At 41.3% G+C, this 27,098-nt stretch overlaps 2 protein-coding genes across 6 annotated transcripts; both read left to right on the forward strand.

Moving 5' to 3' along the window:
* The first annotated feature begins 6,058 nt into the window (after positions 1 to 6,058).
* Positions 6,059 to 20,694, forward strand: emp2 (epithelial membrane protein 2). The gene is made up of 5 exons (XM_061090081.1): positions 6,059 to 6,114; positions 16,797 to 17,030; positions 17,112 to 17,220; positions 17,306 to 17,446; positions 17,760 to 20,694. The coding sequence occupies exons 2-5, from the start codon at positions 16,953 to 16,955 to the stop codon at positions 17,927 to 17,929; spliced, it is 498 nt and encodes a 165-aa protein (XP_060946064.1). The 5' UTR covers positions 6,059 to 6,114; positions 16,797 to 16,952; the 3' UTR covers positions 17,930 to 20,694.
* A 360-nt stretch (positions 20,695 to 21,054) lies between these two features.
* Positions 21,055 to 26,747, forward strand: atf7ip2 (activating transcription factor 7 interacting protein 2). 5 transcript variants are annotated; one of them, XM_061089893.1, is made up of 15 exons: positions 21,055 to 21,256; positions 21,691 to 21,753; positions 21,879 to 21,910; positions 22,537 to 22,800; positions 23,126 to 23,198; positions 23,310 to 23,435; positions 23,792 to 23,860; positions 23,971 to 24,008; positions 24,099 to 24,139; positions 24,233 to 24,282; positions 24,494 to 24,539; positions 24,762 to 24,814; positions 25,017 to 25,145; positions 25,233 to 25,420; positions 26,130 to 26,747. In XM_061089893.1, the coding sequence occupies exons 4-15, from the start codon at positions 22,571 to 22,573 to the stop codon at positions 26,338 to 26,340; spliced, it is 1,254 nt and encodes a 417-aa protein (XP_060945876.1). In that variant the 5' UTR covers positions 21,055 to 21,256; positions 21,691 to 21,753; positions 21,879 to 21,910; positions 22,537 to 22,570; the 3' UTR covers positions 26,341 to 26,747. The 5 variants fall into 5 exon arrangements, with proteins under 5 accessions (XP_060945876.1, XP_060945875.1, XP_060945877.1 ...); XM_061089892.1 differs by having other exon boundaries at positions 22,565 to 22,800; XM_061089894.1 differs by lacking the exon at positions 21,879 to 21,910.
* The last annotated feature ends 351 nt before the right edge of the window (positions 26,748 to 27,098 follow it).

Consider the following 27,098-nt stretch of genomic DNA (forward strand, 5'->3'; position numbering starts at 1 on the left):
AAAAGTTAATTAGGCACTGATTAATGACAATTTATATTTCATCATAGTTACACGCACACACACACACACACACTCTCACACCCACACACACACACACACACACACACACACACACACACACACACACACACACACACACACTCACACACACACACACACACACACAAACACACGCGCAAGTGGAAAAGGAATTTCAGACGCTTCATGCAGTTATTCTGGTCAGGCGACAGCCAAAGGAATCTAAGCCATCAACTCTATCTTTGTGCCTCCGTTACCCAGCCTCCATTTCACCAGCCCACATCTCGCCTACTGACTAATTAAGCAGCCCTTTCCCTTTAAGGAGTTTCTTTCTTATCTTTATTCCAGAGCGTGTTCTTTCATTTTGAGAGAATTATTTCTTTATTTCACATTTTGCTTCCCCTCAAAACGCTGCTCACCACTGATTGTCGGTTCTATGATATTCTGTTGCTGCACAAACATCCCGTACTTCACTCAGAGTCCCTCTCCTCGAGTCCCTCTCTCAGGAAAAGTATGATCTGTCGCTGCTCCCTTTCTGTGAAATTACAAATACCCCAGAGAATACAATTAGCTAATTAATTTAAAACATCACTCATTGTGATACACAGCAAGTGAACATTTTCTTTATTTCTAACACTGTCCCTTTCTGTCTCTTACTGGTTCACCCTAAATGTTCCCAGTTAAGTCCAAACCATCTGGTGCAGACAAGACAACCAGATATCAGCAAATCGTGAGTGGTGTTTTCGAGAAGCATCAACTTTGATGTTGTGTTATAGTGGGGGGCAGTTTGTGTGTGTGAACATGAGATGGTTGAGGGTGTGGGGATAAGACCCCTACTTGGTCCTGTGATGAGCGACAACCCATTATACTCTCAAGTGCAGGGAAGCACACAAACAGACACACACACACACAGACACACACACACACACACACACACAAACACACACACACACACACACACACACACACACACACACACACACACACACAAACACACACACACACACACATACAGACACACACACAATCTGGAGAGGTCAGGGGTCATGAGAGGGGAGAGGTTATGTGTTGGCTGATGAGACCTCTCAGCTGTTGTGACTCGCTGCCTGAACAGAATCACCCCAGAATAACTATTGTTATCTGTGTGTGTGTGTGTGTGTGTGTGTGCGTGTGTGTGTGTGTGTGTGTCTGTGTCTGTGTCTGTGTCCGAACTCAACAGTTGGGGGCAGTTGTGACGACAATGAAAATATCTTGTGTGTGTGTGTGTGTGTGTTTTCTCACTATTATGTTTATGTAAAGGAAGGAAGATGATCTGGGCTTGCTGCCTATTCCTGGTCACGCAGTGTGAGATGGAAATGTTTTACTCTGCATCTCGTGCACACGTACTTGTGGATTTAAACACTGAAGACCTGCGCCTCATTTCCTGCCATAGAAATGCAACATGCAATATCTGCTGTGGAGTGACTATTAATAAACATGATCACAAACAGGAGCTGGTATTTGTGGGGCTAAAACATTATCTGTGTAGGAGCATCTCAGGTTCGAATCGATAACGGACAAATTCATTTTTTGCTGTAAATGATTATTTAAGGCAACAGAAGTAATTTCATCTGAAGCTAAATGTACAAAGGTTTTCATAAACTTTAAAACAGTAACAATAAGAATATACTGATCACAATAACAATACAATGTATGCACACACTTCTGGATCTGTGTGTGTTTTATCTGGGTTCACCTGTGTTTGTGTGTTCATCAGCTCGAAATGAAAGTGCTCACTGCGTTCACTATAGATCCTTTATGGCGGCCTTCTTATCAGTCTCCTTCTTGTGCCAGTAGTCATTTCCTTGTTGACTCGTGGGGTTTGGGTGCCTCTGCCCTCCTTGTGTATATGTGTGTGTTCGTTGGAAAAGGACTAACCCCTTATATTGTCGTGCCCATTAAATCTCCCAGGCCTGCAACATTTCCTGCTTTGGCCACATGTTTAAGCAAATGAATGAAAATATGGGAATGCAAATGCAATGGAAAGTAGCTTGCGTTTGTGTGTGTGATGTTGTATCTATACACTCACACACACACACAAACACACATTGAGGTAGAGAAAGACTGTTGGAAGCAAAAGTGTTGAGCTTCCTTCTCTTTGCTCTCTCTCTCTCTCTCTCTCTCCTCGTGTGCCCCTGCCTCTGGCTGTTGATGCAAACACGTAACTTTCAGTCAACTCACTTCCAGTTAAACAAGACAACCGTAGAGTCAACTTTCTTTTTGGATCTGACACAGGATCCTCCCTAAACTCCCTCAGGGACATTGTTCCTCTTTTCATCTAACCACCAAAACTGGAAGTGGACGCAAATATTGTGAGTTGTCAGGTGACGAGGAAAGTGTAGTATCGATGACCCTCTGCAAGTTTTGACATACAAACCATGTTGCCACAACAGTCCCTCTGTATTTCTTGCATCCTGCATGCTTGTGTTGATCAAAAAAGGTTTTGATAATGGCATTTAAAATGATTTGAATTTGATTTAATATGTGAATTTCTCACAGTTATAGTAGAAAACCTTAATAAAAGGTCCCAACACGAGCAGAGGAGAGGAAGGCCGGGAGGATAGTGGTGAAGAAAACATTTTCACCGCCAGCATTGTTCCATAATCACATCTTTCTCACTATCTCTCCCCGTGTAATTGTCTGGTAATAACGCTCCTGTTCACCACTTCGCTCTATCTCATGTCTTCGCCTGGTTTTGTTTTTCCCTGTGCTGTTCAATCTGCCTCCTGCCGATTGGCCTCGGTCGGAGGCCTCGAGCGGACACACATTCACGCTGTGAGAAACAGGAACAGGGGAGGTGGGGGGTGCTTCCTGTCTGTAGATCTGTGTGTGTGTGTGTGTTGTCGTGTGTGTGTGTGTTTCTGGCTGTTGTCCATGCGCTACAAACACTGGAGGAACCACTGCAGATGAAAGAGGCAGCGCAGCCGGCTCACGTCTGTTTAATTTGTTTTAAAACTTTGGAAACTCCAGTGAAATAAAGACAGTGAATCGTCTTCTATACGTGAAACATATATAGAATAACACCATGATGACCCCAGGTGACAAAATACACTGTCCTCCTTAACAAAGGGTTACTGTACACCTTGTGGTTTCCATCTATAGGTCCACAACAATAGCAGGTAACTGATATGTGTTGACAGTGAAGGGCAGGATAGTTATTGTGTATTTGTGTGAGTGGGTCTAGTGTTTGCTGTGTGTTCACCTGTGAGCGCGACACCTGAAGCTTGACACCTTGCAGAGAGGTTAAACCTGTTCCCACCTCTCCTATGTGCATGAAAGAGCATTTGGGGCGAGAAGTGGCAGCAGGAGCTAAGGATGGTGGGATTGATTTGTGTTTAAACAGGCACAGGCTGTGGGCCGTACGTGTGTGTGTTGTTATGTGCAGCAATGCGATGTTGAAATGAACAACACACGGGAGACACGCAAAATAAAACACACACAGGATACGTTTTGTTATGTGGTGCTTTCTTCAAAAAGACTAATATCACACGTCCCCTAGAGAGAAAACACAAACTTTCTACTCACTGGCTGCAGGAAATAAAACCTATAGATAAAACCTGTAGATGTTGAGACAGAAAACGAATGATGGGAAACAAGCCGAGCAAAAGAGAGACAGAGAATCCATCTTAATTACATCATTGAAATCATCAGCTCAACGTACGAAATTCCATCCATTCCTGTCCCGCCTGCTGGACTCAAAATGTCTGAGTACGCATATATTACGTGATTCCTCTGTCCACTCAGCATGTGCACAAACATGAACTTGTGCAAACAGCAGTTTGTGGTCATACGATAATTTTTTACCATGGATACCTGCAATTCATACACAGCAACACAAGCATCTTGGAAAGAATCCCAATAACCTTCCCTCCTGCTTTCTGCTTTATGAGCTGCAATAGATTTGTTGAGAAAAAAAAGGTGGATTTTTGAAATCTCAAATTAAAAAATTACACACAAACTGGACGTCAAGGCCAGTGTCAAGCTCTGCCATTTATTTACGAGAGAAGATATCAAACACTCTTTTCGGTCTTTTCAGCCAAACCCTTCAGGCTCCCCATCAGCCGAAGTCCCGTGTTGTGGCTGCCACGACAAATGCAAAGAGTTGTGTGTTGCACGAGCTCTGACAATGCCCTCTTCATTACCTCATGCCAGTTGTAACTAACCATTTCCATATGACCACACAAAAGAATCTCATGCAGTCACCAGCGGAAGCCTTGGACTGTCGAGCACAAGGGACAAAGAGCACTCGGGTCACAGCCTAAACTCACAGCATGTTTCCTTATTGTTGTAGTGTTGATTGTACAGTTGTCAAATTATTTGCAACTGGCAAGCCCTGCTGGGAGATGGGAGATAATTTGTCGACTCAGCCTCGGAGCTGATTTGCCTTTAGAGTTGGGTGTGGCATTGTATAAACAAAGGCTTGTTATACCCTCAATAGGAAATTCATATGTGAAATGATGTCACCCTGTGAGGGGAAACCATCCGCCTATAAGCACCATTTATCAATTTGCAGCCGGATCTCCATCTATAGATCTAATGTTTTATTGACACTGCCTGTTCTCACTTAGACGAACACACAAGTTAAATGAATAGTAATTAAGAACATTTTGATGATTTATTAAAACATTTGTAGTGAGAGGTAGCTCGGCCAATTTTAAAAGGAAAAAGAGATTTCGAGAATAATATCATGATAATATTATGGGTTTTCTCTATCAGTACTTTTTCTGTATTAGTTCTAGTTTTTTATTGTTTACTCTTGTCTTAACTTTTGTAATTTTATGACGTTTTATTATTGCTAAATTCCAATTTATTCTCAAAATCTCAACATATATTTGTTTCCCCCTCTGTCTGGAGCACTCTTGTAATCTTTCTGCCATAAACACAGTTTAGAGCAGCAGCTGTGGAGGACAGGGGGCAGAGAAGCAGGGAGATGGAAGAGCAGCATCTTCCTTCATTGCGCTTTTCATGAATTTCAATGAATGACATCCAAGCGGTGCAGGAGTATGTGAAATGAAACAACTGACATGTCTCATTGACTGGGAGGTGAAATGCTGTTTAAAGAGTCAAGGGTTGTACAAATACAGGAAAGTCACTGTGCCAACTAAAATAAGTTCAAGCCTGCTAATATTCACTTCTCTTTTTCCCCTCAGCACTTCTCTCTCCTCCAGACTTCCATCCATCGCTCCTCTCCTCCCGTCCCCACGTCCAGCCTGTGTTCCATTCTTCATGCCTCCCTCTGCTCGCCTCCTCATCCCCTTTTATCTCTTTAATTTCCCTTTTGTCTCCCACTCCGTCTGACCCCTGTCGTCTGTTTTCCTTTCTCCTTCTTCAGCCCGTCTGCCTTGGAAGGAAACTAACAAAAAATAACTCCTCTCTGACTGTAATGACCTTTTTTTAATAGCCACTTTTCCCGTGGAGCTTTAAACTGTCATGTGTCACCTTTGCACAGACACACACACACACACACACACACACACACACACACACACACACACACACACACACACAAACAAACACACACACGCACACACAAACACACACACACACACACACACACACACACACACACACACACAGTCAGGTCTCCAGATGACATATATTGACTTACATTGATTTCCTGAAAACTTATTCTAACCTAAACCTAAATCTAAACCTAAACTTGAACCTAAACTTAAGCCTAGACACACACACACACACACACACACACACACACACACACACACACACACACACACACACACACACACACACACACACACACACACACACACACACACACACACACACACACACGCACACACACACTCTTCCCAGTATATTAAATCCCATAACCACACCCAGCTCCAGCCCTCGAGCCCTCCCAGGCGCGCTCACGACAGAGGGGGGAGCCGGGAACGTGCGCATCCAACTTTTTATTTTGGCTCCACCGGTGACAAGTTCTCCAGCTGCTGCTTCGTCACGTTTGGAGGTAAAAAAACACTTTTAATTCTACAACTTCAATTTTATTCACAATTGCCTGAATCCACGGTCACATCTGGACGCAGCTTCCTCCTCCTGGTGAGTACACGCAGTATTTACAGTTTGCATACTGTTTGAATGCTGCACGGACCTTATGGGAGATATTCATGCACCATTCAAATACAGAGACTCTGTAAAATACATTTTTGATATAACTTACACTCTTATATCGACTTCAAGCGGAGTTTTCTCTCCTTATTTACTGATGTGCGGCTTCAAATATTCCAAATATTTAGATAATTTGAATTCCAGCAGGGCCAGGACATATTTAAAAGTCAGCATGTGTTTATTTTATTTGATAATAATATAATCACGTCACAGAGTGGTTTACAGGAGCTGGTGCTGTTTTCCCCTGTGGGTATTTTTACACAGATCATAACTCTCTCTCAGCTTCTTGCTCCAACTTTTGGACTGTGGAAATGAAAGGGGCGTTGTCAGTCACCAGTGTGTGTGTGTGTGTGTGTGTGTGTGTGTGTGTGTGTGTGTGTGTGCGGTCGTGCGTGTGTGTGTTGCATTTATCTGTACACTGAATGGAGGTTTTGTGCGTCAAATGGTTATATTTTCTATTTTTCATCAGAAGCTCAGTGCAGGTTTCCGTGTTGCTGTGTTTCTTATTAGACTTTCCACTGCAGTGTCAGTTGAGCTGCTTTGCATCTGTAAACCTGCCCATATGCTCACACTAGATCCTGTGTGTTTCCTTTCCTTTGCTTATTCTTGTTGCTGTTATACATTAAATTAGTTTATTTCACTTTCCCTGCAGCTTCTTTTGCTTCATAAAGCTGGTGTCTGTTTTACTTTTGGAGTTATTTCCCTGTGGGATTATAGGATGAGTGTGACTTAACAGAATCAGATCATCATCCGTTCAAATTGTTTCTTGTCTCATTTAAGTTTTCTTCTTTGCTCTACACTGTCGGTCACCTTTGTTCCATTTCTGAATTAGTGATTGAGTTTTGATGAGGCGGTGGATTGAGGCTGCAGTCTCCCGTCTGTGTGGCGCCCCCTTGTGGTTCCTGAGACTGGGCTGCAGGCTGCAGACAGGGCTCTGTCTGTCCGACTCTGTCTCTCTATGACACTTGTATGCACAGCACCAGAGGGATGTCCTGATGAAGCACCATGACACCTCAATGATCTCTCTCTCTCTTTCACACTTGTATTTGCAACCACCAGGAGCGTTCCTAAGGTCTCTGGTGGCCCAGGAGAGGAGCCCATGGGGGGGGGCCCTACATCAAACCGAGCCACTTATTTCATCATAAAATTAAACCGATAAAGTGCACACACATAAATAATGGTAAAGTCGTACATTTCAAGTTCAAACCCCCCCCCCCACCACCACCACCAGCCCATGCAAATCATACACATTTTTAGAAATTCTGGTCTTTAAGGGGTCATCGTGTCCCCTCTACAAAGCCAAACATAGAATTTATTGGGGTTCTCAAGAAATTCTCGTTGCTGTGGACTTAAATAACCAGCCATTCTCGGGGGCCGACCCCCCCCCCCCCTCTCTCTCAGCTTGGGGCCTCAGCAAATTGCCTGTTTTGCCTTCCCTCTTGCAGCGCCCCTGACAACCACCAAGAGAAACCCCTCAACTTCGACAAAACTTTAACAAAGCTTTTAAATTAGATTTATGAGCTCCACAGACATAATATGTAAAGTGTTAAGCAACCACACAGGCAGCTGAGGAATGGATGAACAGCTGAGTGAATGAACCGATCGATGAATTAGTTTAAAGTTTAAACTCTAGAAGCTGATGGACACTGTTGTCCATTCATATACTGACAGGAAAAGGTCTGTGCAGCTGACAGCAGGTTACTCGCCCTGAGGAAGTAAACGTGATGCGTCTGAGTCTCAGCAGACTCAGGCAACAAGTAACAAAGCTGCTGAAGTATTTGTGCAGTGCTGTCGTTCTGCTTTCATTGCTCCCTCGCTCTCACTGCTCTGATGAGATGTGACAGGAGGCCCGAGAGCGCCAGTGCTAATTTGAAAGTATTTTTTCAGTTCTAGCAAATGCAGCAGGAGGGGAGAGGTGTGTGATATTCAATAGGAGCAGGATTAGTTGTGTGGTGGTTAGTGTGGGAAGCTCCTGACAGATGAAAACGTGACAAGTGGCTGTCAGAAGAAGTGAAGGGAACGGGAACTTCTTCACCTCTGTAGCAGGTGTTCACCCTCTTCTCCTTCTGCCCTGTGGGAAACATTAGTCAGCGCTGTCACATTAGGAATGTGTGTGAAACACGCACACACACACAGACACACACACATAACCCATGTTAGTATCCAACATGAAAGAATTCCTGTGTCGGAGGGAAGCCTTCAAACCCAGCAGGAAAACAGTTGTGATGAGTGTGACACATCCACGTGCACTGTCAAGGGTCCTGATCAAGGCATTTAATAAACACACAGACACACACACACACACACACACAAACTTGTTTTTATTCAAGACATTTAAATGTACAAGTCCAAAGAGTGGATTTTATGACACTGCTGCCATTATTGATTCTGTCAGAGTCTTTATTTAGGCCCTTCACAATTCCTGATCTCTTTTCTTTGAAAAAAAAAAAAAAATAGACCTAGACAGGTTTTCAGCATCAGAGCAGCTATTTATCATATCTCTTAGAGGTCAGGCTGAGAGCAAGCTGTTCTTTCATCATATTAAATAGGATTACACCTGAATTATCGTTTAAGTTTTAGAGACTTTACTCTAAAGAAATATTCTACACTCTGGGTTATAATTTGATCTTTGTGATGTTGGTGAACAGTAGCACTCGTGTTTACAGTTTCAAATACATGTTATTCCTGAAATTGGAGCTCAGGCATCAGTGTGAAGTTACTCAGGTCAGGGAACAAGTCTGATTCTTCATCTCAATTTCCTCGTCTTCATCCTTCTGTTTTACTGTTTTCCTGATTTCCAGGATTGATGAATAGTCTCATTCTGGTTGCTAATCAGAAGTCATTTTAACTCGGCTGACTTTGGCTTGCATTTGTTCGCCCGCACCCGAAGACGCCTGAACTCGATTTAACTACCATCATATTTTCTCCAGATAGTTTGGGCTCAGCAGTACAGGACAATGTGGCCTGACTCAGACATTTCTCTGGCTAAGTGGTTAATAAACCTGGATGAGCAGCAGCAGGTACGGCTCATTGTGTCCTGAGTGAAGAGACTGATTTACACAGACCATTTTAATAGAAACTATTACTATGACCCACTTTGAGAAGCACTGGTTTAGACTCTGCTCTGTGGACTCTCCACATTTCTCCTGGTATTCAATTAAACCCAACATAGCTCAAATATTTCATCCTTCAAGGCAGCCATTGTTTTATAACCTCATACGGACAAAGCTGGTGAGCTCATAGATTTATGGGTTGTGGTAAAAGATTTAGCAAATGTTGAGGTATGAGGTTTGTGGAATTAGAGTTACATGACCTTTAAACTCTGTCTGTAAAATAAAAATAGTATTAACCAATTGTGCAAATTGAAGCATGATAACCATAATAAAATAAAAATAAAAATATGATGAGTCATTATACAGCTAAATCCGAAAAGCAAAGATGAAAAGAAATAGAAGAAATGTCCTCTGTAATAAAAAACCCTGAGAAGATGAAGAAAGAGATCAATATTTATTTCTGCTGAACCTGAAAAGATGAGATGTTCCAAGAAGTTACTGTATTAAAGATAAACTCCCCACAGCCTCACAGCCACCAACACACTGTGCATCAGCGAGTGTGTAGGCCGCTACTTCCTGTTTATAAAATAACTAAAGTCCATAACATAGAAGATTTGAGCTCTTTCATTGGACAATGTGGTCGAATATAATATATTTATAACTCTGCATTTCCTCTGCGCGACTTCGCCAAGTCAGATCGACGCTCGGATGGTTTTAGTTTTTTTCTGTGTGTTCTTCTTAAACAAAGGTTTGTTTAGTCACTGGCTTCATTCCAGGGAAGATGTGCCTTTTGTGTTTGCTCTAAAAATAAACCGAAGCTTGGCTACTGGTATTGTGTACACACACATTTGCAAACACCATAATTGCAGCTGCGATACTGTAAAGGCCAATCCTGGGAAAACCAACAGAAAAGATGGGGATGAGGGTTCGCTTGATCGTGGACATTGAAGCTTTTTGGACCAAAACTCACAGGCGTCATCAGTTTTCATGAATATATATTGAATCGTCAACTCTGGATAAAACCTTTAAACTACTAGTGTAAAACCTTTAAAAGGGACAGATTGGGCACTTTTACGAGCTGCTACTTCAAATTGTAGCTTTTATTTTGGTTCTTTATAGAGAAGTTTTTTTATATGAACATAATTTTTCAAAGTGAAAGTTGAGGATCAGTGGAACTGTTGCATTGCAGTCTGAACTGTGCGACCTCCTCTGTGGAAGTCTTCTCGCCTTCGCTCCTCTGGAGTCAGTTTTTCCACATAGACCAAGGACGGAGAGAGAGAGAGAGAGAGAGAGAGAGAGAGAGAGAGAGAGAAAGAAACAGACAAACAGAGAAACAGAGAGTGGGACACAGAAAGAGATGGGGGGATGAGATGCAGAGGCCCAGTTAAGTCTGTGGCTTTGTGTTTTATGAAAAGAGTTTTAAAAAAAAGGATGTTAAAAGTCAGCATTTTCCACCGGGCGAGGGAATCCGACAGTCAGCACACACACACACACACACACACACACACACACACACACACACACACACACACACACACACACACACACACACACACACACACACACACACACACACACACACACACACACACACACACACACGCTAACAGAGTCCCCCATCCTCCTATTATAAGGCTGAGTGGAGAAGAGGAATGGCAGCGTTTCTGCCTGTTGTGTGTGTGTGTGTGTGTGTGTGTGTGTGTGTGTGTGTGTGTATGTGTCAGTGGACGAGGCTGAAGTCTGACACTTTGTCAAACTTCAGAGCACTTTTTATTTCTCCCTATTTTCTATTGGTATTCAGGAGACACACTTTTTAAGTCAAACACAAATACAACAACACACAGGATACTGATCCCAGCAGTGACGTGTGCTGTCATGTTGGATGAAACAGTTTTGTCGTGTTGTTTCCTTTTTGCTGCCAAAGTAAAAAACTTTCCCTGGTTATTTTTTTTTTCTGGTGACTGGGATTCATGAATGTTAAAACCCCTGAAACCAGATATAAACCCTCTGTGTATCCAAACACATTTTCTGTACAGTGAAAAATAATAGCTATACTTTTTTCTTGTCTCTCCCACTTTAACTAATCAAACTAACAGATTTGTCCTCTACATTTTATTAGTGATTAGAATGAGTGATGAATGGTGAATCCAGCAGGATTAGGACTTGTTTTGAAGAGACGTGTCACCACAGCTGAGGGAAACATCCCTTTGTGTTGACATGTGTCACCTGTGATGGTAATAGACATGAAGATCTGTGAAACATCAATGTTATGAATACCAGACCAGCGCGGGCTTATGTATACGGCATGTATGAGCATACTTGTGTGTGTGAATGTGTGTGTGTGTGTGTCTGTGTGTGTGTGTGTCTGCAGCTGTTGCCGGTGTCAGAGGTGAGTGTCAGTGTTTTCACACTTTAGTCCCAGCGTTGACTGAATCCTCTGTAAGGTAACACCGTTCCAAAGGATCCCCGGGGATCCTGGGGCTTCACATGTAGGTTAATGTGTCTCCGGGTTTCTCTGTTCGCTGAAGACAGTGTTGACAGCAAGAGAGAGATAAAGAGATCAACAGGAAGTCGGCCTTTTGGGGATTTTGTGGCCATTTTAGCCGCTTTACAAGTTGTGTATTTAAACAAATTCCTCCTAAAGCTGTGATCAGATCAACTTCCGATTCGATGAGTGTCATTTTGACTCCTTGGAGACTCAAATTGTTTTTGTCACATGAAAAAAAGCATATGGTTGCAGTTTTTGGACAATTACCCACATGTATGAAGTAGGGTTTAAACAAGGTAATGAATCTTTTTACAACACAAACATGCGCACAATGAATTCATGTAATTTTACACCAACTGTAAATAGTCGTCAGGCTTTTATGTTCAAAGTCGACATCGTTTACGTTAACTTCAGTCGTGTGAGCTGCGTCTCAGAGTCTCTCATTTCTTGTGGGCTATATATTTGCGGTTTAGCATTCTTGCTATGTATATGTGTGTGTTTGTGTGTGTGTGTGTGTGTGTGTGTGTGTGTGTGTGTGTGTGTGTGCATTTTCACTCATGTTTTTTTGTTTCTCTCTACCCTACGTTTCCCTCCAATGAGGTTTCCTTCCTTTACTCTCAGTCTCCTTCCTCCCTCGCTCCTCCACCCTCTCTCTCTCTCTCTCTCTCTCTCTCTCTCTCTCTCCTCCACCGTCGTTATACAAGGTCAAAGCTGAAGTCTGATTGGCCGCCACAGAGACACAGGGAAGATGATTTACTGTATTATAACCGGCTGAATTTCTGGGAACTCATCGAGGCCTAAGGCTGCAAGAGCCAGACCTCTTATAATATACAATAAGTAGAACGGCACTCAGTGGAGCACATACCTCCACCAGGGCCAAACAGACAGTCCCCTGAAATTCAATCAGGCTGCAGCAGAACATCAGTCATCTGAACGTGCAAAACCAAGATCCATGAATTATTCCTCGGGGGGAAAAAACCCTAATCTTGCAATGTTAAAGAAATTGAAAACAAATCATGGATTTAATAGTTTCTTCCCAAACATATATCACATCCCCCCCACCAAGTTTCATGTTTTTGTGTAATCTGCTTACAAACAAACAAACAAGCAAACATCATGGCCGAGGTATATATCCTGTAAATAATAATAACAAATTTTGTCATTGAATATTTTTTGCATGGTAGTTAAGGAAACTGCTACAACACACGTGTCATGTTATAGCATATGAAGTACGCAACTACTTCATTATAAGAACCATCTAATGTATATGTTGTCTATAGTTTGGCTTTGCTGCACGCTCTTAATGTAGAACACATATTTCAAATGCGGGTTTACATGTGAGGTTCTTGTGCTTTATTCTCGTACCGTTATGAATATGAACATTTGGTTTTTTACAAATCTGTTGCTGTTTACCTTCCCGTCCAAACCCTGAAGGCCGTGTCTGATGAATCAAAGTGTGTAGCTAACTCTCGATCAGTGGTGGGAAGTAACAAAGTAGAAATACTTTGTTACTGTACTTAAGTAGATTTTTCACATATCTGTACTTTATTTGAGTATTTATTATCCTGACGACTTTTAACTTTTACTCGCTACATTTGAGCACAAATATCTGTACTTTCTACTCCTTACATTCTCAAAACTGGCTCGTTACTTGAGCAGCGGAGGTTGGCGCAACGTGCACCTCTCTCTCTCTCGCTCTCTCGCTCCTGCAGTCTTTATTATTAGGGCCCGAGCACTGACAGGCACTGACAGACGTGAGGCCCTATTGAAATTGTAAGGATTATTATTCAGGCAAATTAATTGGCTTTTTGAGGGCTTTTATTAGGTGACTTTACATAATTTTTTGAAGGTATTCCTTTTTAGATTCACATTCGTTTTTCCCTTTCCTGCTTCGTGTCAACATCTGCACATAAATACATAGCTCGAAGCAGCAAGTGGTTAACTTTTCTTAAAGAAAATATTGGAAGTAGTTGGTTTATACAAAAACTGTTGGCAAATAGACTATCATTGGTTGGCCGTGTCTACTTAGTCTTACACGTCCACGAAAACAAAACAAACAGATTTAAAACAAGTCGTGAAGGAAAAACAAACAACACAACCAATTATATAAGCAAACGCAAAAACAACTTTCAGCCAACACAACCAAAAACAAACACTGTGTCGTGGACTACTGCATATTCACGCACACAATTCAGGTTTTTTAATGGACCTCGCCAAATGGAACCCTGGGTAATCAGGCCCAGTTTTCCACTCACTATAATGCCAATATAATTTTTGCAAAGATATTATATATCTATATATTGCCAATTCCAATCCTTAGTCGCCCTTTGTGCTGACTTAACACAACTTAGAAGCTGTTGAGTCTTTATATATGTATTGTACAAACTGGCTAATGTGTACAACTTCAAGCAGGGTTGTGTCTTCACTTTGTCGTCCCTTCAGGCAAGATACCCTACAGGTGTATTGTCACCCTGCTGGAAACAAATGCAAACACAAACACAGGCCCATTCAGTGAAGATAGTCTAATGATAAATAAACAGGCTTACATGTAGATGAGTGGACAAGCTGGCGGGCAGGTATACAGGCAGGTAAACATCCAGGCAGTTACACAATACAGCTAATAGACACAAAAGGTTAATTTGGTCTATTAGTGTTTTTAGGTAGAATCAAGAGGCACTTGTTTATTCTGTTGTGATGATTCTTTGTTGTCTCTAGAAGTTCAGATGCACTTTTCCAATACTATTTTAACCCCAGCATCTCGGGTTCAAAATTTGTAAAATTCTACATTATATATATATATATAGTGTTGTTATAATTTTTCAGTCAGTTGAAATAAATCCTGAACTGAACAATTTTGGGTTGTTTTGTGTCTGTATAGGCCTACTATAAAAAGCACTTGGCATTTTTAATTTTGGTACTTGTACTTGTACTTTTGATACTTAAGTACATTTCAACACCAGATACTTTTGATACTTAAGTACATTTAAAATGAGCAACTCTAAGACTTTTACTCAAGTCATTTTCTGACGGGTGACTTTTACTTTAACCGGAGTCACTTTCAAGTAAGATATCTGTACTTTTACTCAAGTATGGCTTTCAAGTACTTTATACACCACTGCTCTCGATGCCGCCCCCCCCGTCCCCAGACTCAGACAGGGAGGGCTTATCCTCTGGCGCACCCCCCAGCCACATGCTCCCTCACAAAAACTGGGGCCTGCTTCCTGTCGGCGGAGAGAGGCTGTTTTTACTGTGACTCCATTTTGGCAGAGAGGGCTAATTCCTCTGGCTCCGCATTTGCATGTGCATGTGTGTGTGTGCATGCGTGTGTGTGTGTGTGTGTGTGTGTGTGTGTGTGTGTGTATGCATGCATGCGTGTGTGTGTGTGCACTCACATGTGCTTTGAAACATTTCTGTGTCTCTGCCTGTTTACTCTCAGAAGCGTTGGTGGTATTTTTTGCTGGTTCCAGCAATCAAAATCGTATGTGTGCACACGTGTAGTTTTATGTGCATTATCCCCATGAGACTGTTTGATGTGTTTAGGGTAAACAGTGAGCAGACAGTAGTTTGGGGGTATCAGGAATGTGGTTTCATAGCTGAGCTGTCATTAAGTTGTAAAACAGTTCTGTTAAAGTCCTTGTTGCAGAGAAATGACAGATTCAGAAGCTGGTCTCGTGTTATTGTTTGTAACTGTTACGAATGTTGAACGGGACGATGCTGACGAAGCGTTTAACAAGATGAGCAAAACTATTTCCCTCATAAAAAAATGAACCACATGGGTTTATTCATGTGTTTGCTATTTAATAACGATTTTCCCTTGTGACAAAGTCAGAGAAGGTTTCAACAGATGGTCGCCTCTCATGCTGTTATGACTTTCAACAGTCTGGACATTGAGTTTTAAGTTTAGTTTGTTTTCTTGCTCAGGTCACGTTGCTCAAAACAAAATGACAAGCTGGTATCTGAACCACCGCACTCGTCTTAAATGTCTCTTTAGCAGTTAAAACGTCTCCATGATGAACTGTCTTAGTTTGAATGTTCTATTATTTCCCCCCCGGGGCACCAGGGATCCTTGGTAATGTTGCTCTGCTCTTATATCTCAGTTCATCCTAGCAGAGCACACAGTGCTGAGCTGAAGGTGTAAACGCTTCAGCCGTTGGTACTATCAACAAGTCACAGTCAGGATTAAAGCCTTAAATCACTGCAGAATAAACAGCACACTCCCACATACTGGGACTGTGCATATACACACACACACACACACACACACACACACACAGACACACACACACGGTTTGTTGTACATGGAACACAATGTACACATTTTGTCTCATATCTCAGGAGCAGTTTCTGTAATTTGAGGCCACAGATATTTCTGTTTCATTAAACCTGCAGTTTTCACAGTTGTTTGGAACTGTTGTGCATTTTGTTAACTGCTTGTAGATGTTACAGTTGCTGTGAAGTCTACTTAGATTATTACCTTTTCGTTTTTATAATATTCCTTGATTTTGAATTTTACAAAAAAATCTGGTACAAACATGCAGTTGGACCCAAGGATGAACTGATTAGATATTGGTGGGTAAAGGTCAAATGTAAAGGTCACGGTGACCTCATGCTCTTGAGAAAGTGACCTTAAAACCCCCTTTTTTTTACCTTGTGAACATGCTATCGTAAGAACGCCTTGAGAGAATACGTTCAAAATTGGCACAAATGTTCACAGAGACCAAGTGGTTAACTGATTACATTTGGGTAGTCAAAGGGCAAAGGTCAAAGGTCACGGTGGCCTCACATAACGGAGTTTGGCCGTTTGAACACGATATCTCTGCCTCCCGGGAATTTCTTTAAAGTTTGACCAGTAGTCACTTGGGCTCAAAGATGAATCGATCAGAATGCAGGGGTCAAAGGTCACGGTGACCTCATCTGAACCTGTAAACAAATGTATGTAGACTGAAACTACACCTGTTGGTGGAGGCATACAACCACATTTCACTTCAGAAATATTTCCATAGAAATGTAAAATCTGCATTTTGTGTTTCGTGTGTACTATTGAATATTATATTGTGTCTTTCTTCCAACAGACTCCGTTCATGCTCGAGACCTCAGTTCACCCCTGACTGTCGCACTACCTGCGTAAACACACAGAGGTCACACACACAACTGACGCAGCCAGACGTTTAACTGGCCTGACCAACGGGCAGGAAGCAGCAGCAGACAAGTTCGCAGAAGGAGCCGCCATGTTGATCATCTTAGCCTTCATTATCCTCTTCCACCTAGCGGCAGCCGTCCTGGTCTTTGTCGCAACCATTCACAATGTGAGTAGAAACCAGGAGTGATATAAGTGCACAGACTACACGGGACGTTTTCATCATATCAAAATGTTTTACTTGTTGAAGGCGTGGTGGGTGGTGTCGCCAGCTGGACGAGAAGCCATCTACACTGACCTGTGGTACTCCTGCAACTCCACCTGCTTCCCCGTGGAGAACAGCCACACGACTGATGCAGGTAAAGACAGAGCACAGCTCCATGAAGACTGTTTGTGTGTCTGTGTGTTTGTATGTGTTTCACCGTTTCTCCTCCTTCTCCTCAGCCTACCTGCAGGCCGTCCAGGCCACCATGATCCTGGCCACCATTTTATGTTGCGTCAGCTTCTTCGTCTTCATCCTTCAGCTCTTCAGGATCCAACAGGGCGAGAGATTCATCTTCACAGCTGTTATCCAACTCCTGGCCTGTGAGTGACACAAACATATTTTACTTTTCAGTGAGTTGGGCAGACATTCTCTGAAGTCTATGTCTGAAAGGTGCTATAAAGACAAGCCTTGATGAATAAGGGTACAAACCACACATAAGAGATCAGGGGAAAAGGGAAGTAGGACCTAAGAGTCGTACCCAGTACCAGTTTCAATATATTATAAATGTCAAACTATTCCTTCATTGTGCCTCAACCAGAGACAAGTACATGAATGTGTCAGAGTTTGAATAAAATTCACTGAACTGTGAAGTGAAACATCTGTTCTCTTCCTCCTCCACCCTCCTTCTCTCAGCTCTATGTGTGATGATCGCCGCGTCCATCTACACGGCTCAGAAAAAGAGCTTCCACGTGCCAAGTCTTCAGAACGGCTCCTACGGCTCCTCTTACATCCTGGCCTGGGTCAGCTTCCCCATGACCTTCATGAGCGGCCTCATGTACCTGGTGCTAAGGAAGCGCAAATAAGACGGGCCTGCAAGCAGCGTCTCGACAATATTCAAACGTAGAAATATGAACACTTGGACACAAATACTTAAAAGACAAATACATCTCCTCAACAAACGTACCTTCACACGCTCTCTGTCTAACCTGTAGATTTTCTTATAGCATTGGAGATAAGGAAGTGTGCCAGAAATGTCAGATCCATTTGAATTTACTGTAAAGTCTCAGGTTCAGAGCCAGATGTACTTCTGTCCACTTCACCCACTCAAATCCCCGAATAGTCACACACCCTCCTCCTCTCTGATGCACTATATCTCCAAACAAGTGCCTCAGAAGTTTGTCCAACAGTCGACAAACCTTCTGTCTTTGTTCGTGTGTCTTCATGCACGACAGCCCCCACAACATGTGCCTCTAAAACGTTGAAATCAAGACATATTCACATTGATTTTTAATGTCTGGTCTGAAAGAGTTAACTGACTTGTTCATGCCGGGTTCACAAGACTTGATACGTTAATTTGCATTAAGCCAAGGTCAAATCTGCTGCATGCAAATGCAGTCACTCACTTACATGTCAACACACAAGGTAAATATACCCCCGCTGAGATTTGGATCAGAATTAGACCTGTTTCTAGATTTCTAGTTAATTCTTTACACTCCACGTACCTGTAATCGGGGAAAACATCGTGCTTTGGTCGGGTTCGGTCATAAAAACCGAAAGACTGTCAGTTAGTCTTCTCTCGGGCTCAGTCGGGTTCGGGCAGGAAATTGCGGCCCCAGTCCCACTCCAGTGAGAACATACCTTGACTTCCCTCTTTCCCCTTCAGCCATTACACACGAGATGAGCTCTGTTCCATCACCGTGATTTGTCTCCCCTGTTGTCCCCTGGTTCCCTCTCACATCATTCTATGTTTGAAATGTCTGATAATGACCATATAGATTGAAGAAGAAGGAAAATGGGGATGTTTCCTCACAGGGACACAACCCCTGGACTTTCCAAAGGGTCCATGCTTTGTTTCTCTATGTGAAGCTATATATAAGCTTTATTTTGTACATAATATGTTTTTGCTGTGTATGTTTAGTTCAGGCAATTGCCAAAAACCTATTTCTGAGACTGAACTGTAGTCTGCGTATGTGTGTATTCTCGAGTGTAGTGACGCAGTAGTGGAGGTAGGATTTTAACCCTTTGTTTGTAATCTCATGTTACTGACTTGTATTTTATTGGTGACAGAGGAGCCGATGATGTTGCTGTGATATTTGGGATTTAAAAATGACAAAATAGAAAACGTGCAAACTTGAACGTCTATTTGTTATTATCGTGCCTTTTGTTTCACAGCTCCACTTGAAAAGAGACAAACACTATTTATTGTTTAAAACCACTGTTTGATTTTTAGCATGTGACAGAGGACGTATGAAGTAACAACGCTTTCCCTCTCTGACCAATCTACTGTTTGTTTTCGGTCCATTGCTTAAAACATCTCCAGCATCAATATGGACGCTGTTCTCATTATTATTTCTTGCTTCGGTATTTTTGCAGTTCAGAGATAACGTTGGATCCCACGGCAATAACCGTGTAGCTGCTATAGGACCAGAATGATATCTAGGAAACAGACAAACAAACACAAAGGGTCAGTAGTGCACCGGGTTGTTGAAAGTTCCTGTTGGACGAACTCTGGACCACGGAGCCTGGCAACATACCAGCTCACCAAAAAAAAACAAAAATTCAGGGAAGGGACACGGAAGTGAAGGATTTACTCTGCCATCTCAAGATGATACTTGAAATCGATCCAAACAACATCTTGGAGGCCGAGATCATGATTTTCATTGTTGTTCATGGCTTTTCTCGTGACATCTTAAAAGTGTTAAACTAAATCGTCAGCTTCCTGTTTGCATGCAAATCCCCTCTTTAACTTATACTGAGAAGTAAGTTGCTGTTGTTCCATAGGCTGAACATTTTTTTTGTGAAAAACAGTTTATCGTAGATTTTGTAAAGTTTGCATCTAGTTAGCTTTGATTTGATTTCATAACCGATCTAAATTATGAATAAACCCACAACTTGAACCTGAATTCTGTGCGTTCGCTGTTGCTGATAATTCAACAGATACAACAGCAATCTGTCTTAAGACGTTGATTTGTTAGAGCTACTATAACGATTTAGAATTGGAAATGTTGTGTGTTATGGTTGTGATATTTTTACTGTGGTGTGTTGAGTGTGTCAATGTAGATAAATGAAGATCTATAACAATCACTACAAGGCCATACTGACACATAATCACACAACTTGTGGAAGTCAAAATGACATTCAAGGGGATTCTTTTTTTTTAAACTTATGTTGCAGTTGAATTATTTCTATTGCTGAATGAAGTATTGATTATCTATTGATCGAGTCTCGTGTTGTTTTATGATGGAGACGTGTTGGTCGACAGTTTTCCTCTTGGCAACGGATTATTTTTGTCAGATGGGACACAGGTTTATTAAAGAATGTCAAATGTGAGGGAATCTGCTTGTGACTGTCGCTCTCCCGCTTTTTCATTCTAATTCAGTCACTATTTATTGTGGACTCTATGCCAAGATCAGTGCTTAGATGCTATTGACACCCAGTGGACCGACAGAAAACTACACCACATGTGTCGCTGCAGGCCACAGAATAGACAGAAAAGAACAAACTTGTCTCTGCTCGGTGAATAAACTGTCAACAGGTTCAGGGACAAAGATTTAACTCCTCTGTAAGAATCACCAGGTGCTTTTATTTCCCCTCCTGTGTTTCCCCATCCAGCAGATGTAGATCTCAATAAATGTGTTTTACAATAAATAAAATGTCTTTTGTTTGTGCTGAATCTGCCAGAGTCAGGCACCCATCTTTACTCATCACACACCCACTCTCATCCCATCACTCTCACTACTACTTTATTTTGGGATACCTGCTCACGAGGGGTTAAAAGCAATAATCAAGAAGAGAAGAATGGAGATATGGATGAAAAGGTGGGAGGAGGACCATAAGTGTGTTAAATTACATGATGCTACACACTCTTGTACACTAGGTGGCGGTATGCAGTTTAAGTTTATTTGAAAACCGCAAGTAAACCGAGAGAAGAGGAAGAAGAAGAAGAAGAAGAAGAAGAAGAAGAAGAAGAAGAAGAAGAAGAAGAAGGAGACGAATAAGTAGACGAAGGAGAAGAAGAAGAAAAAGAAGAGGAACAAGATTTTCTTACAATAACTTTCTTTAGTTTTATCATTTACTTTTAATTCGTGAAAAGCGGGCTTTTATTCTGAAGGGATCTCACCGGAAGTAGGGGGAACCGACACAACACCGGTGGATACAATATACAGTCTATGGTGGATACCTTGTTGGAGGTACTTCTTCTTTAAATTATACTCTACTCTTGTAATTTCTGATAGTATTATCTGTACAGTAGCTGCCTGTGTTGTTCGTACGCGTTAAAAACTTTACTTACCGGGTATTAGTGTCCCAGAGGACCGTTATCTTCTTAAAGCTCTAGCTAACAGCTAGCTAGGAACGTTAGCTCAGTGAGCTTGTTTACCAACGAGCTTGTTTCTCTCTCTGTTGTTCTCCCTCGCTGTTGTCATTGCACGAGCTGGTTAAATATAATGATATTAAAATATTTAAAGTAGTTAACGAAGTGCAAAGAAAACACGTTTATTGTGTGAATAATTCTCATTGTGGAGGAAATAGTAACATAGTAAAACTGAGTAAATGAGATGTTAACTTTGAAAGTTCTTGTGACTCCACTCAGTTCATACACTTTTCTGTATTTCTGTTCATACAGAAGTTTTCCAGGAATTCTAAAGGAAATTGAGGACACAGCAAAGAGCCAGGGGAGAAAACTCAGGTGAATTTCAAATTCTCCATAAGCCTTGAGACTGAGGTGAAGGAGAATCAGTCCTTTACTTCAGAGACTTAAACTATTGCAATTTCTTGATTTTCTGGTGGTTGATTAATCCTTTCAACCAACAGATATGTCTGTTGATATAAACAACCAGATACAGGTGTGTATTTATGTTTAAATGTTTACCTTAATTATTTCCTTTTTTCCTCAATTCAAGTTCTTTTATATTTGGATGCATTTGTGTTTCCTTAATGCACCGACAAGTATTCTGCAATACAGTAACAATAAAACTAACCCTAACCCTTTCTATTGAGTCCTATTCTATGATTAATAGATATGTATAATCAAATACATTGTTAAACGGCAAAATATTAAGCTTTAATTACATGTCTTTGTCATAAGGGAACTAAAACATTTTGAATCACTAACATCGGTATCGTATTTGATCCCCAAAAAGTTCCTTATCACTTAGGCTCAACTTTTACTTATTCGATTCAAGTGTAACTAAAAAAATACAAAATCCTACTTCATCTAATAAGTTTAAAGCATATTTAAATCCTTCTGTCTGTGCATTCATTTCTAGGCCTTCTGTCAGACTGATATAATTGATGGTCTTACATTATACCATTAATTGAAACACCGTAGGGGGGATGATCTTGTTTTGGCCAACAAATTAATTATATTATTATTATTGTAATTATATCATATAGAGTAATAAGGTGCCCAGTCCAGAGTCTGGTAATGTAGGAGCGGATCACCATTAACAGTGGCTGTTGTTATTGCCAGGTTTCATGACAGCACACTTCTGGTTTAGGGGAAAATGGCCGAGGTTCAAGATCAAAACAAAGACCGCAGGGGCTTTAGAAAGTCACGAGCCACAGCCGACCATTCCACCAAAGCCAAGAAAAGCAGCACTGTGGCTAAGAGGAAAAGATACAGACAGGACAGAGCTCGAGTGGACATTGGAGTGGCTTTCAAAAGGTGGCGGGTTGTGAAAGCAGCAAAAGGATTCAAAAATGATTCGGAAGTGGCCCTGTGTCTCCTGGATAAGTGAGTTAACTCTCAACAGCTTCGCTACGTAGAACAACTCGCTTGCCAAAGCTGTTTGCTGAATGAAACGCAGGTGAAAAAAGTGCCTGTTGAAAGAAACGTACAACTAACACAATGCATAGAAAGTACAGATATTTGCTGGTAGATGTAGTAAACATGAAGAGTACCTGAAAAGAAATGTACAATGCAGAAACGTGGAAAATGTATAGTACAGTAAAGAAGTAAATGTACCTGGTAGTACACGTGCACTTTGTTTAATAATGTATATATTATCATCTCTTTGCCTTTGCTGACATCTTGTGTATGTTTGTGTGTCTGCATGAAGAATGAAGCGATCCAAGTCCACTTCCACTTCCTCAGGAGACGCTGACAAAATTGTAAAGATCTCCAAGTCTGAGGTAAGAGGCAACACTGACAACTGTGTGATTAGTACGTCTGAATGCAGCACTATCCTATGCCTCTATGTGTGTTTATATTGTGTGTGTTTGTGTGTGTGTGTGTGTCTACAGGTGCAAGCTCTGATCAAGCAGGAGGTTCGCAATGAAGCGAAAATGAATAAAAAGAAGCTGAAGGTTTTAATAGAGACTGTTCTGGATCAGTCAGTCGACTACGAAGAAACCATCCAGAAACTGGAGGTCGGTGGAAGTACTGGTCCCTTTTTTGTTTCGGTGATGTGACTCATTCACCAACTGTGTTTGTTCTTCTCTTTTGTTTCCTTCCTTCTTATTTGTCCGACTATATTTCTTTCTGTTCATCAATTTCATTAAACGGTTTTATATTCAGTCTCTCGTCTTTTTTTTTTATCCTTTTCTCTGCCTTGTTCTTTCCTACATTTTTACAACTGCTGGTAAATCCACTCATCATCTGTAAAGCTTCAGCCTTTGTTCATGTTATTTCTTCCTCTTTTCTTTCTCACTTTTATCGATTCCGTCAGAGTTGTTCATTCAACTTTACTATCTTTTAAAACAAAAAGTCGAACTCTCGTCCTCAGGCACGAATCAACACGTTGACGAAGCGAGCAGAAGCAGCTGTCGTCCACATTACAAATACACACAAAAAGGTTTAGTAGAGACAAACACACACACACACACACACATGCATATTAATTCATGTGAATTGTTTATGGTCATTTCACGTTCACACACGCTCTTCAAATGTATGTTTTTTCAGAGTCCACAGCGACCTCCTGATAAAAATGACATCATCAGGTATTTAGAAGCAGTTTTGGTGAGAAACATTGCATTCATTTGTTTTTATTCAGTTTCTGAGACACTTTGATTTGTTGTCCGACTCTTCAGGATAGATTCGGGGGATGAAGCGATGGAAACCATGTCACAAAGTAAGAGCCCAGCAAACACCTGGATTCTGCGCACCAGTGGTCAAATGCATTTACTAGTTTTCTGTATTAATTTGGTGCAATTTGATTTTTCAGCAGATGTAAGGGATTGCACGGAGACCATTGGGGAGTTCTTTCAAGAGATGGTACATTTTCAAAATTTCAATTTTAATCACTTTTCTAATTTAGAGGAATATTAAATCATCATCTTAAGGGCTAAATGAAATAATTTTAATCATTCAAAACGATTTAATTTGCATCAATTATTTCTCCTTATCACATAGATCAGCGTTAATTGTAATTCGGAGTAAAGTGACACTGTTTTGAGAAAGTTAAAAACGTCCCTGTTCTTTCTAGAAATCCACTGAAAACGCCTTGAAGAAGATGCGATCAGATAATGAAGGTACGATGATTTCATAAAGGCAAAAGTTTGAGTATTTCCACTTTAAACAAGGTTAAATATTTTATTAAATATATATGTAGCATTATGTCTCTAAATCCCTTGTAAAAAGCTGAAACAACGAGCTAATGTTATGACCCAAATTCAGAAATGGGAGTCGATTTAATAACCACTCCTCTTTCCTGTCACCTCCACCGCTACCTTGGATTGCACATCTGTGTAAAGATTTGAAGGCTGCCATGGCAACTCCTCCCGCTGTCACTGCTAATGAGTCTCAGGTAGGATGGGGTCATTATTGGATGTCCTCACTCATCAGCATGTTAAGTGTAACTAACGACAAACTACTCAAGCAATTAAAAAAACATGTGTTATAAAATAAATCATCCACATTTTACAGTCGTTTCTGTTTTTCCTTGTTCGTGGCAATTCAGTGTCCTCCCTGTTATTTACTCGTCTTTCTCTTTGCTCTGTAATATTCAGGGGAATGTCAGGATCTTAAAGAAAGAGCCAGAAGCTGAGGAGCAAAGAGAAAAGAAGACTGACTCTCCCAAGAAGACTAAAGAATGTCTCTCCCTGAACAATATTAACATTCCCGAGGACTCGGAGCAGGTGAAATACACACTCACACTAACCATCCTCAGTGATTTGACTGTTTGCTCACATTAACTCATTCCCTCCTCCTCTTCTCACCCCAAGGACAAGCTCTCGTATCCTCCTCTCCCCCCCGCACCTTTCCCCACCACTATGGACATAGAAGCGGCCTCATACAACATTCCCCAGAGACTCGACGTGCACTTGGCCCTCATCAGGGAGCCTCATGGCCTCTCTGTGCTCTGGAAGCTGATGGTAGAAGACCCTCTTGCTCCGCCCATGGATAGTTACAGGTGAGGACCAGCACAGGACAAAGTGATGTTCTGTCTCTCTCTCTCCTCCGTTAGACGGCATGGAAAGACAAAGGGAAAGAAAAGACAGGCCCTCTTGTCCATTTAGGCTTTATACAAACAAAAAATGGTAGTTTATCTTTATGTGTTTTTCCTCAGTAGCTCAAGTTGGATTTTTCAGTGAAGTAATTAATTTCAGTTGCTATTAAAAAGGTCTTGTTTATAGCTGTAGAAACACTTCATTAAAAGCGATGAGCTGATTTTAAATAATCATTTGGTCTGTGAAATGTAAAATGTTATTGGCAAATGAGATTATGCAGCATTCACCAAAAATGACTGATAGGTTTAATGGAAAGTGTTGCTCTTAGTCCTTCTGTCTATTGACTGATCTTTATTTTTTTAACTTGTGTTAAATTATTTTGAAAAATACACACGTCTACAAGCCAGCAGTTTGCCAGATGGCGACAACATCTGGCCCCAGAACAGTTTTACTTTGAAATCAATTTCCCATCGTAAATCCTTAAGTATTTGAGTTGTTGATGAGAATTAGATTAATACGTTCTGAGACACTCAGCTTCTCTCAGGTTGATCACAGCTCGATGCCTTTTCACACATCTGCCTGAAGAACGTTACTCCACAGCTTCTGTCAACTCGTGGCCACCAGATGGCAGCAGAGCTCACTCATCCTGTGTTTCTCTCCCTTCTCCCACAGCGTCTACATGGCTGTCGAGAGGCAGAAGGGCAGCAGCTACTTCCCAAAGTGGATTTTGCTCGGTGAACTCAAGGCCATCCAGCTGCCCATGTGCGTGATGATCAAAAAGTACAAGCCCGGCCACAAGGTGTGTGTCACCGTGGTGGGCAAAGACAGGTTTGGCCGGTACGGGTCCTACAGTGAAGTTGTGACCGCAGCCATACCTGAATAGTGAGGAGGGGGATGTGGTTCCAGAAAAGAGCCAGTAAAACCAGGAACTAGCCAAGTTCATGTTTTGTCGATGTTAATATGTTCATTCAAGTTTGAACAGTTTTATTTGTAATAAATCTTTTGTAATTGCACCAAAAAATTACACTGTCTGTGAAGCCGCCAGCGACTGAATGAATAAGGCAACACACATGTAAGAAGCAGCTTTACACATTTCTTTGTCTGTTTGTTTACCTGAAACCAAGAAGAGTATTTATATTAAGTTTTCTCTGTTTACATCCACCAGCATCAAACCAGAGAGATGTTTGATACTTGTTACTTTGGTGATGTTATTATTAGGAACCACTACTGTCCGTTGAGCCGTTACATAAACAGTTACATGTACTTTAAATACTGTTGAATGTTTGAATAAGCCAATAAAGTTATTTTTTTCTCTTTCTAAAAATTTTGTCATTTATAAACTACCTATCTCAAATCATAAAGAATCTAATTTTGTTGTATGGGTTGAGGGGGCAGAGCGGTCATCCTCTCATTTCCTGACATAGAAAAAGTGCTGCTCATAGATGCTCTGTATGGATGTGTGTGAATGGATGAATGGAGATGTACTGCAAAGCAAGAAGTGATATACAAATACAGACCATAAATACAGACCATTTGTCTGCTGGTAAGAATTAAGCTATACACAAAAACCCTACAAACCCTTATGGGGGACGTAATGTTGTCTCTGTAAAACGTTTGCAAAATGAACTGAGTCTCAGACAA

The sequence above is a fragment of the Limanda limanda genome, chromosome 17, assembly GCF_963576545.1.
Source record: "Limanda limanda chromosome 17, fLimLim1.1, whole genome shotgun sequence".
NCBI lineage: Eukaryota > Metazoa > Chordata > Actinopteri > Pleuronectiformes > Pleuronectidae > Limanda > Limanda limanda.

Excerpts from the sequence above, each read along its gene's own strand:
- emp2 (XM_061090081.1), top strand. The coding sequence starts at position 16,953 with ATGTTGATCATCTTAGCCTTCATTATCCTCTTCCACCTAGCGGCAGCC. Across the intron at positions 17,221-17,305 it reads CAGCCACACGACTGATGCAG|CCTACCTGCAGGCCGTCCAG; the intron begins GTAAAGACAGAG and ends CCTTCTCCTCAG. Across the intron at positions 17,447-17,759 it reads TGTTATCCAACTCCTGGCCT|CTCTATGTGTGATGATCGCC; the intron begins GTGAGTGACACA and ends TCCTTCTCTCAG.
- atf7ip2 (XM_061089892.1), top strand. The coding sequence starts at position 21,881 with ATGTCTGTTGATATAAACAACCAGATACAG. Across the intron at positions 23,861-23,970 it reads TTACAAATACACACAAAAAG|AGTCCACAGCGACCTCCTGA; the intron begins GTTTAGTAGAGA and ends ATGTTTTTTCAG. Across the intron at positions 24,283-24,493 it reads GGGAGTTCTTTCAAGAGATG|AAATCCACTGAAAACGCCTT; the intron begins GTACATTTTCAA and ends TGTTCTTTCTAG.